At 35.3% G+C, this 15,769-nt stretch overlaps 2 protein-coding genes across 3 annotated transcripts; one reads left to right on the forward strand and one right to left on the reverse strand.

Annotated features, from left to right (window-relative positions):
- Positions 1-1,127: 1,127 nt before the first annotated feature.
- On the reverse strand, positions 1,128-7,423 carry LOC25484184 (receptor-like serine/threonine-protein kinase ALE2). 2 transcript variants are annotated; one of them, XM_013612951.3, is made up of 9 exons: positions 7,203-7,423; positions 6,940-7,045; positions 5,827-5,940; positions 5,646-5,744; positions 4,507-4,875; positions 4,156-4,425; positions 2,841-3,233; positions 2,498-2,738; positions 1,128-2,097 (listed from the first exon to the last, which is right to left on the reverse strand). In XM_013612951.3, exons 2-9 carry the CDS (start codon positions 7,007-7,009, stop codon positions 1,383-1,385), a joined length of 2,271 nt encoding a protein of 756 aa, XP_013468405.1. In that variant the 5' UTR covers positions 7,010-7,045; positions 7,203-7,423; the 3' UTR covers positions 1,128-1,382. The 2 variants fall into 2 exon arrangements, with proteins under 2 accessions (XP_013468405.1, XP_024636506.1); XM_024780738.2 differs by having other exon boundaries at positions 4,156-4,431.
- Positions 7,424-9,391: 1,968 nt separating this feature from the next.
- On the forward strand, positions 9,392-14,796 carry LOC25484185 (WD repeat-containing protein WDS homolog). Its single transcript, XM_013612952.3, has 4 exons — positions 9,392-10,211; positions 11,206-11,307; positions 13,624-14,259; positions 14,371-14,796. The coding sequence occupies exons 1-4, from the start codon at positions 9,582-9,584 to the stop codon at positions 14,524-14,526; spliced, it is 1,524 nt and encodes a 507-aa protein (XP_013468406.1). The 5' UTR covers positions 9,392-9,581; the 3' UTR covers positions 14,527-14,796.
- Positions 14,797-15,769: the final 973 nt, after the last annotated feature.

Here is a 15,769-nt window from a genome sequence, read left to right on the forward strand (position 1 = left end):
TATTACATAAGATGCTAAATCTATTTCTACTCTTAACTTATTACATAAGCAATACCGGTGGCTCCAGCCACCGGTGGAGAGGAAAGAGGGGGGGGGGGGGGGGGGGGGGGGGGGAGGAAAGAGGATGGCGGGGAAGAAGAAAACCAATGCTGCCTGATAGGACAAACCAATAGCTTTGGTGTTGGTGGGGAGACATAGGGGGCATAGGGGCCTCTAGGGAACAAGAGACCATGATGGTCAACATGACACCTAGGCAAACCAACCTCACACCCAAACTGACCCCTTCCCTATTGACTGATCATATGACCCCTGATGGATTTCCAAAGAGGCATCTTTCTATGAAAGGCCAACGATGGAAACACATCGTTGTAGAGGAGAAAGAAGAAGGTGTGCAAATGTTTGAGGAAATGAACCATATTTATAGCGGAGGGGGATTAAAAAAACATGGGGAATCCATCAATTTCGGTCAAAAAACGTGTAGAAACACGTTTTTCAACTTGACCACCGTCCAAAACATTTGAAAAACGTTTTCTTTGTGGTGTAGACCACCGGCCAAAAACTTCTGGTGTAATCCGGAATACACATATATTCTGGAAACAGACGATGTTGGGGTGAACAAAGGGAAACTTGAGACTTTGAGTATGGTGAGGGTTGGTTCGGATTTTATAATCCGAATTTATTCAGCATTGGATTCTTTTGTGTGTCCCAAAGGTTATGCCGGTTAGTGGAGTTTTAATACGTTTTTTTTGGACGGTTTTGAATGAAGAACAAGTTTTCCTTGACTTCCAAATTACCTATGACTTGTTTTAGGCTATAAAAAGGCTTGGATCTTCAACATTTTCCTTCATTCTTCTTCACCCTCCTTTCTTACATTTTCTTCAAAAAAATTTAGTTTTTTAGGTAGATTTTAGGAGTGTTAGGGGTGCCATGGTCATCAAAGAAAGACACAAAATATTCATATCGTATTTGTCCGAATTATATATTCCGGAAACACTAACAATCTGGTCCGGATTACGTAATCCGACCATGGGTATTTATGGAATTTTTGCAGGGCGCGCGAGAAGGCAACAGGGTGGGAAAAGTAATTAGAAATATGATGATGAAAATCATGCAAACACCAAACCAAATGGCTAAAAATGTAATTAAACCTACATTTTATAACGCAAGTTTGGTTCAAATTACATTTTCTCCCTGTATAATTTAAATCGAAATTTTAAAATTAGAATCCATCATCCTCTATCTCCAATCTTAACAAGAAAACTATAGGATTTTTTTTATATACCAAAAACACTAGAAAACTTTAGGACTTTGAGACGCCTTACCTAACACTTTGGATCCATGTTGAAACTGTACAATTCTAAAAATCACCAGTAGAAGAAACATCAAGGCCAGTAACCCTCATTCCTAACACGCTTGGAAGGAAGTACTGCAGGATCACTCTGACTTCCATTAAACCTATAAAAGGAAAGGTTGCTTCTTCGGCTGGTTCTCAAGGGACCTGATCTATTCCCGAGTCTACTTGCTAAAGACATATCATCTGCCACAAAACCTGAAGCTACAAAATGTCTGTTTTCCAGTTCTTCAAGTGGACCAGAACTGTAATCCATTGTGATGAAGGAAGATGCTAATGGTTGCCTAAAACCTAGTCGACAGGTTATATCTTCAGGCTCATCACACCGCCAACTGCTATCAGAAAGGTCGCCTCTAAAATCAGACTCTTGATCAGAAGATTCCTTCCGGCTGTAGCGATCCATGCCATCGTTGTCATTGAATATCAACTTAAGAGCCTGCACAACTTCGCCCATAAAGGGTCTCTTAGTGACCTCCAGGTGAACACACATTGAAGCAACAGCAGCAACCTTTGTCATTTCATCAAAGTCATAAGTTCCAGCCAATGTCGGATCCACCAACTGTTCTAAACCCTCCCTACTTTTCAAAAGTGGACGTGCCCATACTACTAGATTCTCCTCTCCAAGAGGTTGAGACATATCCACTGGCTTTCTTCCTGTTAGAAGTTCAAGCAGTACAACACCATAACTATAAACATCACTTTTAACAAGCAAATGGCCTGTCATTGCATATTCTGGGGCGACATACCTGCAAAACCAAACCGATAAAAATGGTATCATTTTGAAGGCCAGGAATAACGACATCGCACACTGATGGTAATCACGTGCAATTTATAAGATACAGAAGTTACATTTAATGCAGTTGATAATTTTGGTAAACTATTAAGTAGAGAAGAAAAGACAGTCTACAGAATCATTCGCTAACTGACATAATATATAGTACAAGTTAATCATTATTCTGTTAAAAATTGAAAGATATCAAATATCTTGATCATGGCCACACTCAATAATGCTTTCGAAATGGAAAAGGTACACATCATGTATGTACCACCCCCATCTTATGCAAGTTGGATTAACAGCCATACTCTCCAGGGTATAACATTTTAAGAATTATTAAATCAATTGTGGCAGACAAAGTCTGTACTTACCCAAAAGTCCCCACGACCCTTGTAGGAATAGAATGACTTCCTTCAGTTGCTTCTCTTGCTAATCCAAAATCAGAAACCTTGGGGGTAAAGTCATCTTCTAACAACACATTGCTAGCTTTAAAGTCTCGGTGGATTACACGAGGATTAGAATCCTCGTGAAGATAGGCCAATCCTCTCGCAGCTCCAAGGGCAATTTTTTTTCGTGCTTCCCAATCTAGAGGGTGATTTATCCGGTCAACACCTACAAGGAAAAATAAGAAGAGTTAAATTAAATTAATGACAACACAATGTAAATTGAACAACAGATGCATACTGAAGCCGGAAAAAATATGTCATCACTTACCATGCAAATGAGACTCGACACTGCCATTGCGAATAAGCTCATACACCATGCACCGTTTGTGCCCTTCTGTGCATATACCGATGAGTTTCACAAGATTGCGATGATGAAAACGGCACAACATCTCAACTTCCACAATAAATTCACGATCTCCACTTTGATGAATATCCCTCCTTAGTTGTTTAACTGCAACATCAGTTCCATCATCCAATCTCCCATGATAAACACGCCCGAATCCTCCTTCTCCCAATAATCTTTGTGAGCTAAACTTATTTGTTGCTTTCTCAAGCTCAGAAAGGGAAAATGTTTTCACAGAAAGAGCAGAAGTAGCTAAGTTGGACGTATGGGACATTGACGATGAGCTTGTAATTCTGCTAGACAGCATAGACTCCATGGCTGCAAAACAATCAATCATCAGTTTTTATTTAACCTCGATTCTGATATGATATACTGAACAAAGTAGACAGCAAAGAGTCCCAAGGAAACATAATAGTTTTTCCATTAATGCAAGAGGCAATATACCAAATTTGCAACAATTTATGCATCCCACTTAGCGACCGAAGTCCACAAAATAGGCAAAGGCGATTTTTTTTTATCATAAATGAGAAAATGTTAATTTCATTACTTTATTTTGTTGAATCACAAGTTATCGATATAACCCCTTAAAGCGGAGAAAATCCCGCTGATCTTATAAATCTTGTAGACAAATACCACTATTATATTGGTTGAAAACATACTAATAAGGGTGTGGCATGCCAGGGATCCCAGAGGATTCTCTTTATGGATTTTTGCCCCTTGTAAGAAGGCTATTCAACTAGCCCTTAAACAGGAGGCGATGTCCCCAAGTAATACTAATATGTATTGGTCAAAAAATTTGCTTTCTAATTGTTGTATCGAATCAAATCACTAGAAAGCACACACATGTAAATCACGGAAACCTAATTGAATTGTGGCACAGTTGACATTTAATGATCAAATGACATTGGGAAATGAAATCCAGAGATCATCAAGCTATGAATTTGTAAAAGTGCAAAAGACAGTCTTTTACAACTACTTTTCAAGAAATAGAATAGAACAGACATAATCTTTAGCACATGGTAATGATTCTAATGAAGATATTTTGAACTGATAGAAATGAAGTGCAAAAAGAGTCAATCTTAACGTAAGGAATCATCTCTTAAGCAAGTAAGCAACAACCTAACCTAGAATAATTTACAAGATAATGCTTAGAAAAACCTAAAAATTTCTATGCAAGCATCTGAAAAATATTTTACAAAACAAAAACAAACACACACACAAAAGAAAACTTAAACTGTACCTGAGCTCTTGTTTAGAGATGATGTGAATGGCGGGTGAACGGCACCTGATGGTCTCCGGAGTTTCCTCAACTTAAAAATGATGAAAAATGCTCCAACCAAACCCAGAAAGAGTATAATGGAAGATGCAGAAATAATGATTATGGTCCTCAGAGTCATTTCCTCGTTCTTGTTGATAAAGTTCGCAGTGAATGGGAGAATACCTGCTGCACTTCCACTGGGAAGAGGACCACTCCCGGTTATTGTTCCATGTGGTGGCGATGATGGCATCCCTGATACTAATTGCTTCAGTCTCAACCAGTAACATATGACAGGAAAAATGTAAAATTCAGCTAAGTAAAACAATTACCTACCTGGATAATTAGTGTACAAAACTGTGTAATCGCCAAAAAGACTCCTATTTAGAGGAACTTTCTTGTGCCAAAATCTTCGGGATATCAGAACCACAGTTGTATTGCTAAATTTTTCACCAAGTGGAACCAGGTAAATATCAACTATGGTTCTTTCTTGATTTTGAATGTCAGCACTAACACCCATTATCCTCACCTGGCTTTGCTTCAAATATGTTCCGAATGCAAGTTCAATCTCTAACTCACGAAGTACAGGAAAAACAACCAAAGGAGCTACATCCAGTAAAAGTCCGACTTTCAAGGGAAATACACAGCCACAAGGTGAACCAAAGGGAGTTGTTGTGAGCGGATCCCTGCAGCTTAGGCCACATTCTGAAGAAATTTGTTTTTGAAGAATGAGTGCATGGTACTATGTTCCATGAAAAATGTAATGAAATGCAATCCTTGGTGTAGTGTATGGTACTAAGGAATAAAAGGACTGGAAAAATGCTGCTTCACAGAACTACGTGTATTTCAATCAAAAAAATGATTAATCTCATTGCAATGTAAACTTTGAACTTTCCATAATGAAATGTCAGCACCACTCCAGTCCACTCTATTAGCTAAACCCATTAGACATTATCATGATGTACATAAGCAGACAATAATTTTTAAAAAACCAAAAGAAACTTCAATGAACATCCAGAGGTAAATTTAGTTTCAAATAACTTTCTTTCCACACATAAAACTTTTACCTTAGTTAAGTAGGCATAAAATCTAGCAAATAAATTGATTCTTTGCACATTATTTTTAATCCAAATCATTAAACTAGTTAGATTCAAAAAATTCTTTCCAGTATTTCTGTTTTTGAGAGTATGCCTATTTATAGCATCTTACCACTTAACATGATAGCATGCACTAAAAGAAATACTATAGACGAATCTCAAAATTTCAAAGTATTAGGTTATGTTGTAACATCCAACATGTTACAAAGAATTTACCCATGATTCCCTTGATCAACTCATCGCCAAGCATATAAAGGAAGGTAAAACAAGGGACTGTGGCTACAATATTTAAAGACCAAAAAGACGTTGAGATATCATAATAGTCCAACTCCGGTAAAAGTAGAAGCAGAAGAAAGGTGTCTAACTGCAAGAAATTACCTTGGCCTTCAGAAGGGGAGGGAGACACGGCATAAGGTTTCACACGATGGTATTGTCTGGGATGGTGAGGATGTTTTGGTCCTGGAGTCTTGCTAGGAGCTAAAACACAAGAAGATTAATTCAGAGGCTCATAGAAAACATGAAGCGTAACAAAGCTCTTGATAAATATGATAATATATACCTTGAAAAGGTTGAGATGGCATGTGGGCAGAAGATGTCCCAGACGAAGATTTAACTAGCCACACTTTTGATGGTTCAGATGAAGCAAATGACACACTCATAGAAACCAACTTCGCTGCAGGAAAAGAAGCCAAAAATGTCATACATAATAGCATATATTTTGGTAAACATGTCACTTATATGAATTATCCACCGACTTTATCGATGACTACTGACCACCTTTAGTGGGGTCTCCCTTTCCAAGTTCTAACCATGTTTTTTCCATCAACAAGGTTCGAACCCGATACCTTGCTTAAGAAATCTGAGTCCTTGTTCTACTCAGACCAGTGTAATGTTGGTATACAAAATAGTACTGTGTATAGAAAATCTTAGAAGAAATCTCTTACATAATCAATACTTTTTTGACAGTTCTTGAATATTCAATACTAATATTTAAGTTTTTTTTAACTTGGTATCCGGCCCAAGGACTTACTAATCTGAGGGCTCCAATCTGACCATCCATTTGCGGGGTACTAAAATTTACATTTGAATCAATTGTATTAGCAACTTTTATTTTTGAAGTTAAAGTTAAACTAACCCATTGAAATTGGCACTGGGATAATCGAACCTGATAGTTATCTTACGGAGAAAGCCAATAATACACCAATATAAACAAGATTCAATGCAAAATGGGTTTCATTTCATGTGAGGTTCAAACACTAGATAAACAGTTCAAGACGTAATCAAAATCACAAAATTGTTTAACAGAAAAAGAAAAAAAAAAAGTATAGAACAGTAATTGAGAAGCAGTTAATAAATGAACATGACATTATGAACTCACTCTAAGAAAACAATAGTAATAAGTTTCTTTAATTCAGATTACTGAACAGTAACATAAAAGAATTAAAACATCGTAATCAGCAACCAATTTAATTATACTATATTTTTAGATTTTCTTCCACAATTGATTTGAGCTCGCGTCTTTTTCATCATAGACAAAAAAAAAAAAAAAAAAAAAAAAAAAGTAATATTCAGAATTAATAAAAATGACGTGAGAAAATAAGTAGAAACTTTGACAATGAAATCGTAGTTGATGATCGTTGATGAATGAAATTCAAGAGCTGAGCAGATTTACCTTGAGAAGAGTAAAGTAGGAAGTGAATGAAAGCGAAGAAGATGAAGATGAAAAATGAAGTTGTAGACATTTAGTGAAGCTTGATAAGGTTCGGAAATTAAAAAACCTGTAAGAAGAAGTAGTAAGCAATGCAGGTGAGTTAAGTATGAATGAATGAAGGTTCTAGATCCCTGAAATAGGGAAGAAAGTAAGAGAGAAACTGAAATGCATTATGCAACGATAGAAGAAGAAGAAGAAGGAGAAAATGTATGCAATGTACTAACCCAGTTAGAGAGTAGAGAGTGATGACATAAAAGAAATGGACACTGAATTTGGGGACTAGGAAACAAAGAGTTTTGTTTTGTGTAGGTGGCGCGCGTGAGAATATTGATTGAATTCAAGGAAGGAAAGGCGTTTTCTGACGTTGGATATTGGAAATTGGAAAATGGAAAATCATCTTCTTCTTCTTCCTTCCTTTTGAACTTAGTAAAGTAGTAGTATGCGTTTTTTCAGACGCTTTTCAAAAAGCCAGCTACCTTTCACTCAAACAAGCCTTCTACTCTCCAATTGGTTCAAAAAAACAAATCTTTTTTAATCATAAAATAATTTTTTTATTAATTATTATAGATACCATAAATTAGTTTGATATCATTTTTTATTACAAATAAATTGGGTTGCGAGAAAAAACTGTTCGAGACCAAGTACAAAGAATTGAATCTTGTAAGGGGACTTCTTCTACGGTACACTCGTAAATTGAGGTGTATCAATGTTTTTGTTTTTTAAATTTATAAATTAACGATCGTTTTTATAAAATAAAGAACTCTTTATCGACATTTATATTTTAGAAAATATCATTTCATAAAATAAAATAAAATAATCAATGTTCTTGAGTGATAAAAATTCAATTTTATTTCGTCGTCGTTTTTGGTAAATAAGATTAGTTATTATGATTGTAAATGATAAAAAATTATATTTTTATTCAAAAAAACTCATTTAACTATTAATATAAGGATTTGGTGTACCGGTACACTCAAATATTTTGGATGTACCATAGTATTTGCCAACTTGTAATATTTTTAATTATTTATTTTTTTGTCAATTAGTCTAGTGACTTGAAATTCATTTTTTATAGGTGAATAATTGAAGTGTCCGAGATGCAAACCCCGACCTTAACATATAATATTATGTAATATCCCTACCAACTTAATTAAGTTCAAGAAACAAATCTCTTTTACTTTTGACTTGTTGTTTTAGTGTTATTTACATATACCAAAAAAAAATTTATATTAATTATATGTTTAATGAAATTGTTTATTTTTTCTGTCATACTTTTAATTATTTATTATTTTATTCTAATTATTTTCCTCTTTACATTAAACCTCTTAAAAAGTGATTTTTTTTTCCTTATAATAAGAACCAAAGGAGTATGATGGTGAATTTAAAATTTATTAATTAAAGTTTTTTTTTCGTGTGCAAATGAAACAACCTTAAAATATGTTTGTATGAATATACCCTCTAAAATAAAATATAGTAAAAAATCATACAAAATGTCAAATGCGTTTCACCTAAAATTCAGACTAGATACATTTAATCACATATATTCAAAAAGTACATATATTTCTTAGTTTTTAATACCTTCAAAAAATTATTAGTTTTAATATTTGTATGACTTTAAGTCATCATATATTTTATCTTTTTATAATAATTTTCAATTTTTTTGGTTAAGTAATTTAGTGGTCTGACTACCACACTTTTTTAATGTGTATAATAAGTGAAGAGCTGCGAGGTTCGAACACGCATCCTCTGCAAATGGATGTGCACGAATTGAGTTATGCATATGGGATATAAAATTCAAATTTTTACTTTTATCTTAAACATTGTATATTTTATCAAATTTTAAATTGGTCCTTTAAGTTTATTTTTCATACCAATTAGGTCCTTTAAGTTATTTAACCGTAATAATTTGGAGAATTTCATATCTTAAAAATGTAAGTTATTCTGGGACTAAAAGTTACAATTAAATAACTTAAAGACCTAAGTGGTACGGAAAATACTTGAAGGACAAACTTGCTACAACTAATTAACTTAAAAACATAAGTGATGCAAAAAAAAAACTTAAAGATCAATTTGTTACAATTAAATACCTTTGGTGTAATTTAGCCAAAAATTTATTATATTTAACTTTTTATACTATGCAAATAACTAAGTGATTAAATTCAAATGATCAACGTTAACGAGTTCCCTTAAGACAAATCGTTTGAAAAACATAAGTTTGATTTATTGTAAAAATAATTCTTAACTAGACTTTACTTACATTTTGGCCAAACTCAAAATTATTAAACTCTATTTCCCTAAGAATCCGAGAGTTAAAAAAAATAAAAATATATTTAATTCAAATTTGGACTAGATACATCTAATAATTGTTCTATGTCGTAAGAAAAAAACATGTTTTAGAATTTAGGCACGACTCCTATGATGGCGATGGTGAGGTGGATAAGAAGCAGAAGACGACCCACTCAGCAGATAACAATAAAACCGTCTTTTTAACATAACACAGTGGGAACCAACCAACGACCCAAAACACAAAACAAAACACACACTCTCACTCTTCTTCTTCTTCATTCGATCGCGTTCTCACTCCTTTTCTCAAATCGCATGAAACAATGGAGAATAATTCTTCTGAGACACTTGGTTCAAAAGGGTTAATCAACAAACACGAATTCATTCGTATCATACTCCAGTCTTTATATTCATTAGGTTACACAAAAACCGCTTCTTTATTAGAATCTGAATCTGGGGTTTCTTACAAGTCCAATGAATTTCAATTACTTGAATCTCATGTTCTCAATGGAAATTGGGAAGCTTGTGTTACTTTTCTCAATTCCATCACTGAAATTCTCGGTGAATCAGTAGAATCTGCTTTGTTTCTTGTTTTTAGACAGACTGTTATGGAGTATTTGAAACGTGGTGAGGATGGTTTAGCTTTGGATGTGTTGAGGAAACGCGTTTCTGCGTTGCGTGTGGATCGGTTTAAGGTTCATAGTTTGGCTAATAGTGTGGTGAATTTGAATGATGAAGTTGTGGAGGGTGATTTGAGGGGGAAGTTGTTGATGGATTTGGAGAAATTGTTGCCTCCGCCGATTTCTATACCGGATGGGAGATTGGAGCATTTGGTTGAAACTACTGTTACTGCTTGGGTTGATTCGTGCTTGTATCATAGTTCGTTGAATCCTGTTTCGCTTTATGAGGATCATTCTTGTGGTAGAGATCATTTTCCTACTACAACCACTCAGGTGTGTGGACTATTTTACCGTTTTCGAGATCAATTGTTTGTGATTTTAAAACTGTTTTTAAGTGAGAATTGTGACATACATGCTGTTTTAGGTTGTAGAAGAGTAATTTACTTGGTTTTCTTGGCATAGGTGATTGATGGACACTTTTATGTTTTGTTTTAAACATGTGATTGTGTGTGTAAAATAAGAGAAAGCTTTGAAGAGAAAAAGAAAAAAAAAACTATGTTGAATTTCATGTTTAGACCAATGTAATGCTCATCCATATTTCATTTCACCAATGATTTCTGTATTCTAATCTATAATGCATATCTACTCGTCCCGTTTAAGAAAAATTATGGAATCACTGGTTTCTCTAAATACAATCTGAGTTATGTTGGTATTGGCCGTCTTTTAGTAACTCTGATAAACATGAATTCATGTCTGTATGTTTTGTCGGCTGAGGTTCTAAAGAATCTATGTTCTTGTTGGTTAGAGGCTTAGAGCTTAGATTCTATTTCTATATCTTCCTTTGTGAGGATTAGCTTCGCATCATTATATACCATAGAAAGGGGAAATTGCATTGTTTCCATCTTCTTACAGTGTCCAATTGTGTATAAACTAGAAAATTGATTTCTGTGAAATAGAGATAATGTGTAGCTAGTTAAGCATTTATGTTGAACCGTAAGAGTGATTTATTTTTCTTACGTCATAAGGAACAGTGCTCTAGCGTCTACCATCCATATGTTTCTCGCATTTACGTAGTTTCCATATTCCTGTACATTATGAGCATGTAGAAAGACTGTTTGCTTGTCTGTCTGTTTCCCTCTACAGAATTGATCTATTAGGGTCATATGGCAAGATATAATTATTTTGGGTTGCTATGATATTGCAATAAAGCATGAATCAGATTTGCAATCATGAAGATAAATGTCCAAGTTAATCTTCTAGTTTTTAACATTTGATATTGCATGCTTTACTTATCAAATAATACTTTTCTCTTTTGCCATCGCTGCAGATATTGACTGGACATAAAAATGAAGTTTGGTTCGTTCAGTTTTCTAATAGTGGAGACTATCTAGCTTCTTCTTCCAATGATTGTACAGCTATCATATGGAAGGTATTATGTTATTGGCATTATATGACACATCTGTTTTTGCTTTAGATGATTCTTCCAATATAATTGTCTTACTTTTTCTTGGCTTTGATTAAATTTCTGTGTTTTAGCTCACAATAATACAATATGCCGAACAAGAATGGAATTGGCAAATTCACATTTGTACAATATCCAGTTATTCACTACAACCTGTAGTGCATGGCATGATTTTCAAATACTAATTCCTTTAACTAGTATGGACATGATAATATACACATTTATAGATGGGTTAGTGAAAATTTGTGTTTTGTACATCTTTTCCTTGCTGGTGTCATTAATTCCTTGTCAAGTTCTACATGACTAGTGATGGGAAAGTCTTTCAGGCATCTATGATGTCAATATTCGACGAAAGTGCTGCTGAGCTATTAAAAGTCGGGGAAACTTCAAATGATTAAGTATTTTTTATAGCACTTTATCTTTTATACCTCTCCTCAAATATCATGTAAGCCGTGCAATAAAAATTTCACATTTTAGGAGACTTGTCCTGGGACTGGCGATATTTGTTGTGTATCTTAAGAGTTTTGTAGGTTTATGACCTGAAGACAAAAAGGAAAGGCTTGCTATAGAGTGTGCCTGTAAAAATAAAGAATAGTTGGAGCTCATTATCTTGTCTGGAAGTTCCTTGGAATAACATATAATGGATGTCTCTTGTTTGGTTAGGTGTTAATATGTATGGGAACATTATAGGATGTTAGGGTCCATTTACAAGGTAATATCGAAAGATAAAAGAATAGGCTCTGCAGTTTCAATAGATGTTATTGCTATCATGGAGAGGTCACTGTTACATCATTGCAGACTCCCAACTCATAATTCCTTAAAGGGGCGTGCTAACTAATGCCCCTGGGGAATTAGTTAAGGAAACAAAAGGAGTAAATTTTGTATTGAAATGCGCATTTTTTGCACTTTTAAGAGTTTGACTACAGAAGTTTCAAGATGTTTTTACTATATTTGTTTCCTTAACTAGTGCCCCAGGGTTCCCTTGTTAGCATTTTCCTTACTTAAACCTAGTTACTGGAGGTTCACTACATGATTCCTTGCCAGAGTCCTCATTACAACATAATGTAGTGAATGAATAAATAATGATGGAAGAAGTTGATCATTAAAGACTAGCTCTAAAATAATAGGTCTATATTAGCCTCAATATGCGATGATTGTTGGCCTAGCAGCCAATCTCAAGATTTGGAATTGATCAAGGTTGGAAATAGAAGTGGGCTGTCATGTCAATATGTGTGTGGGTTCAGACTTTCCCCTATCATTCCCTTTCAACTGGTCAATTGTACTGCCCTGGTTCCATCCTGCCACGTGTGTTCACTGTGCTTCATCAAGTTCTCTTTCTTGTTGGCGCGTTTCTCTCCGCATTCAGCTGTAGTTCGACCACACGCGCCTTCTCCGGTGAGATCTATTCTCTGACAACTATCACATTCACCTTTGGAATACTCCAGCGAGCCCAACCATCTTTGCTACAGTCACCTCCAGCTGTGCTACAACTTTCCATCTGCAGCTACACCCCCATTGTTTCTATTTTCTAGGGTACATCCTCCCATTGTAACAGGCTTAAAGCTTAGTAAGCTTTAGCTTGAGGGGAAGTGTAGACTTAGTCACATGTTGTTAGAATTGATTACATGTTATTATTCCTTATCTGCATCCTATAAGTGATTAGGATTTAGCATTAGATTGAGCAATCATATCAATCAACATTTATTGTATATTTGTATTCATTCTGATCCTATTATAAATACAGCCAGCCTTGTGTGATCTGATTTAGACACAAAAATTACCAATTCAACGAATTTTTAAGTTTGTCATGAGACTGGTCGCAGCAATTACCAAGTCTGATTCTAGGAAAATAGTTTGTGTCAGGTAGTCTATATAACTGGACATATTTTGTGAGATAAAAGTTATCTGGAATTTATATATTAAACTTCTTCCGGTGATATGGTACCAAAAAAACCTTCTTGTAGCGATATGTTAGCAAAAAAATCTTGCTGTGATATTTGTTTTGATATCTTTTGGAGAATACCACAAGATGTTTGATAGTTTGACTGTCAAGGAAAGTCAAATTCTTCTTATATCTCGCTAACTTGATGTCAATATGTCAAATTTAAGTTCTGCCAAACTATCTCAATCTAGTGGTTTATACAACTTGTCAGACAGGTAATAAAAATATATAAAATTTAAATATGATTTTTAGTTTTATGCTCCAAGCTCAAATGTGGTAAATTGGTAATGGAGAAACTGTTGAGTAGTTTGATTCCTAATGTTCTGAAATACTTGTGACAGGTGCAAGAAGATGGGAAATTGACATTGAAACACACACTCAGCGGGCATCAACGTGCTGTATCTTTTGTGGCATGGAGTCCTGATGACACCAAGTTGCTCACTTGTGGGAACATTGAAGTTTTGAAGCTGTGGGATGTTGAAACTGGCACATGCAAGCATACATTTGGGAATGACGGCTTTGTTGTCAGCTCATGTGCCTGGTTTCCCAACTCAACGCAATTTGTGTGCGGCAGTTTTGACCCTGAAAAGGGCATCTGCATGTGGGATTGTGATGGAAATGAGCTAAGAGCATGGAGAGGAATGAGGATGCCCAAAGTTGTAGATCTTACTGTTACTCCAGATGGAGAGTATCTAATCAGCATATTCTTGGATAAAGAAATTCGGATTTTACATTTAGCAACCAATGCGGAACGGGTCATTTCAGAGGAGCACCCTATCACATCCATTTCGGTTTCTGCTGATGGTAAATTCTTCATTGTCAATCTGAACAGCCAGGAGATCCATATGTGGGACGTAGCAGGTACATGGAAGAATCCGCTGAGGTATACAGGTCACAAGCAGTGCAAATATGTGATTAGGTCCTGTTTTGGTGGATCGGATAGTACATTTATTGCCAGTGGAAGTGAAAATTCAGAGGTAGTTTCCATTCTTGAGTGTACTAATTAATTAACAATCGATATACGCCGTAATCCACACACTGTATTTTTTCGTCATTAATTGAAGCACCCCAAAACTCATGTCATGCAGGTATACATCTGGAATTCTCGGAGTTCAAAGCCAATAGAGGTTTTATCTGGGCACTCCCTGACTGTAAATTGTGTGAGTTGGAATCCTAAAAGGCCACAAATGTTAGCATCTGCAAGTGATGATCATACAATTCGTATATGGGGACCCAGCTTATAGAAAAGAATGCAACTTGAATAGATCAGTTGAACACAGTGCATATTAGGTTATGACTGTATATAAACCCTACATTATTTTGCCCCACCTCGAGTTGTTCAGTATGAGTTTGTAAAGTCCTGATTTGTCCATGCAGGAATTTTGGCGTACATTTTTATCTGTAAATCATCTTGCCCTTTAGTTGGTGCAGAAACTAGAAACTGATGGATTTAATTTAGGGTTTATACTTATTCACATTTTATAATTATATTTATCATGATTATGATTTTTTGTTGCTTTTGAGGCTATACCATTCTGGGGTGAAAGGAATTATTGCCAAGTGCTTTTCTATTATCGTGGTTGCCAAGTTACACCGTTAAACGGAGGGAGTATCAAATACTGCAATTTTTTTTAAGATTCAAAAGCTGATATGTGATGATGTTGTCACAAAATTCGTAGTCATTCAAATTGTGTACAGATGATGCTAGGTACATAACAAAACACAAATTTTCTTCATAATTTCCAACTTAATTGCATGGAAACGGATCCATAAAGCACAAACTCATGACTATTATTTTTCCCACCCTGCTGCCTTCTCGCGCACCATGCGAAATTTACTAAAATACCCCTAGTCCGGATTACATAATCCGGACCAGATTGTTAGTGATTTCCGGAAACAGAAATCTGGACCAGATGTTATGTGTTTTTCTTTGTCTTTCTTTGATGTCAAGGGTCTCTGTTGATCGTTATATGAACCCCACACAAGCTGCAATGCATTGCAATTGCAGGGTTCCTATTAACGGTCAACAATGACCATGACACCATCGACACCCCTGAAAAACTAAAAACCGTTTGAAGAAAATGTAAGAAAAGATGTGAAGTGAAGAATGAAGGTATTTGTTGAAGATGGAAGTCTATTTATAGCCTAAAATAAGTCTTAAGTCATTAATACAATCAATGAAAACGTGTTAGTGGTTGTAACCGTTCAAACCCACATTAATGGCTCTGAATCTTTCCGAATTTTACATTCCGGAATGTCCTTAGCCCTACATGAAGTGCCAACTTTTCCCTCGTTCACCACCATTATCGCATTAATCCGAAAAATATATTCCGAAAAAGATGTGCATTCCGGATTTTATATTCTGGAATGCATCAGTCATGGCCAGTGGTTTGCACCACACGTTTTTGTCGGTGGTCAGGTCAAAAAAATGTGGTAAAACGCATTTTTTTAACTGCATTTATGGCCTTCCAGCTGTTTTTGACCTAC

The sequence above is a fragment of the Medicago truncatula genome, chromosome 1, assembly GCF_003473485.1.
Source record: "Medicago truncatula cultivar Jemalong A17 chromosome 1, MtrunA17r5.0-ANR, whole genome shotgun sequence".
Lineage (NCBI taxonomy): Eukaryota > Viridiplantae > Streptophyta > Magnoliopsida > Fabales > Fabaceae > Medicago > Medicago truncatula.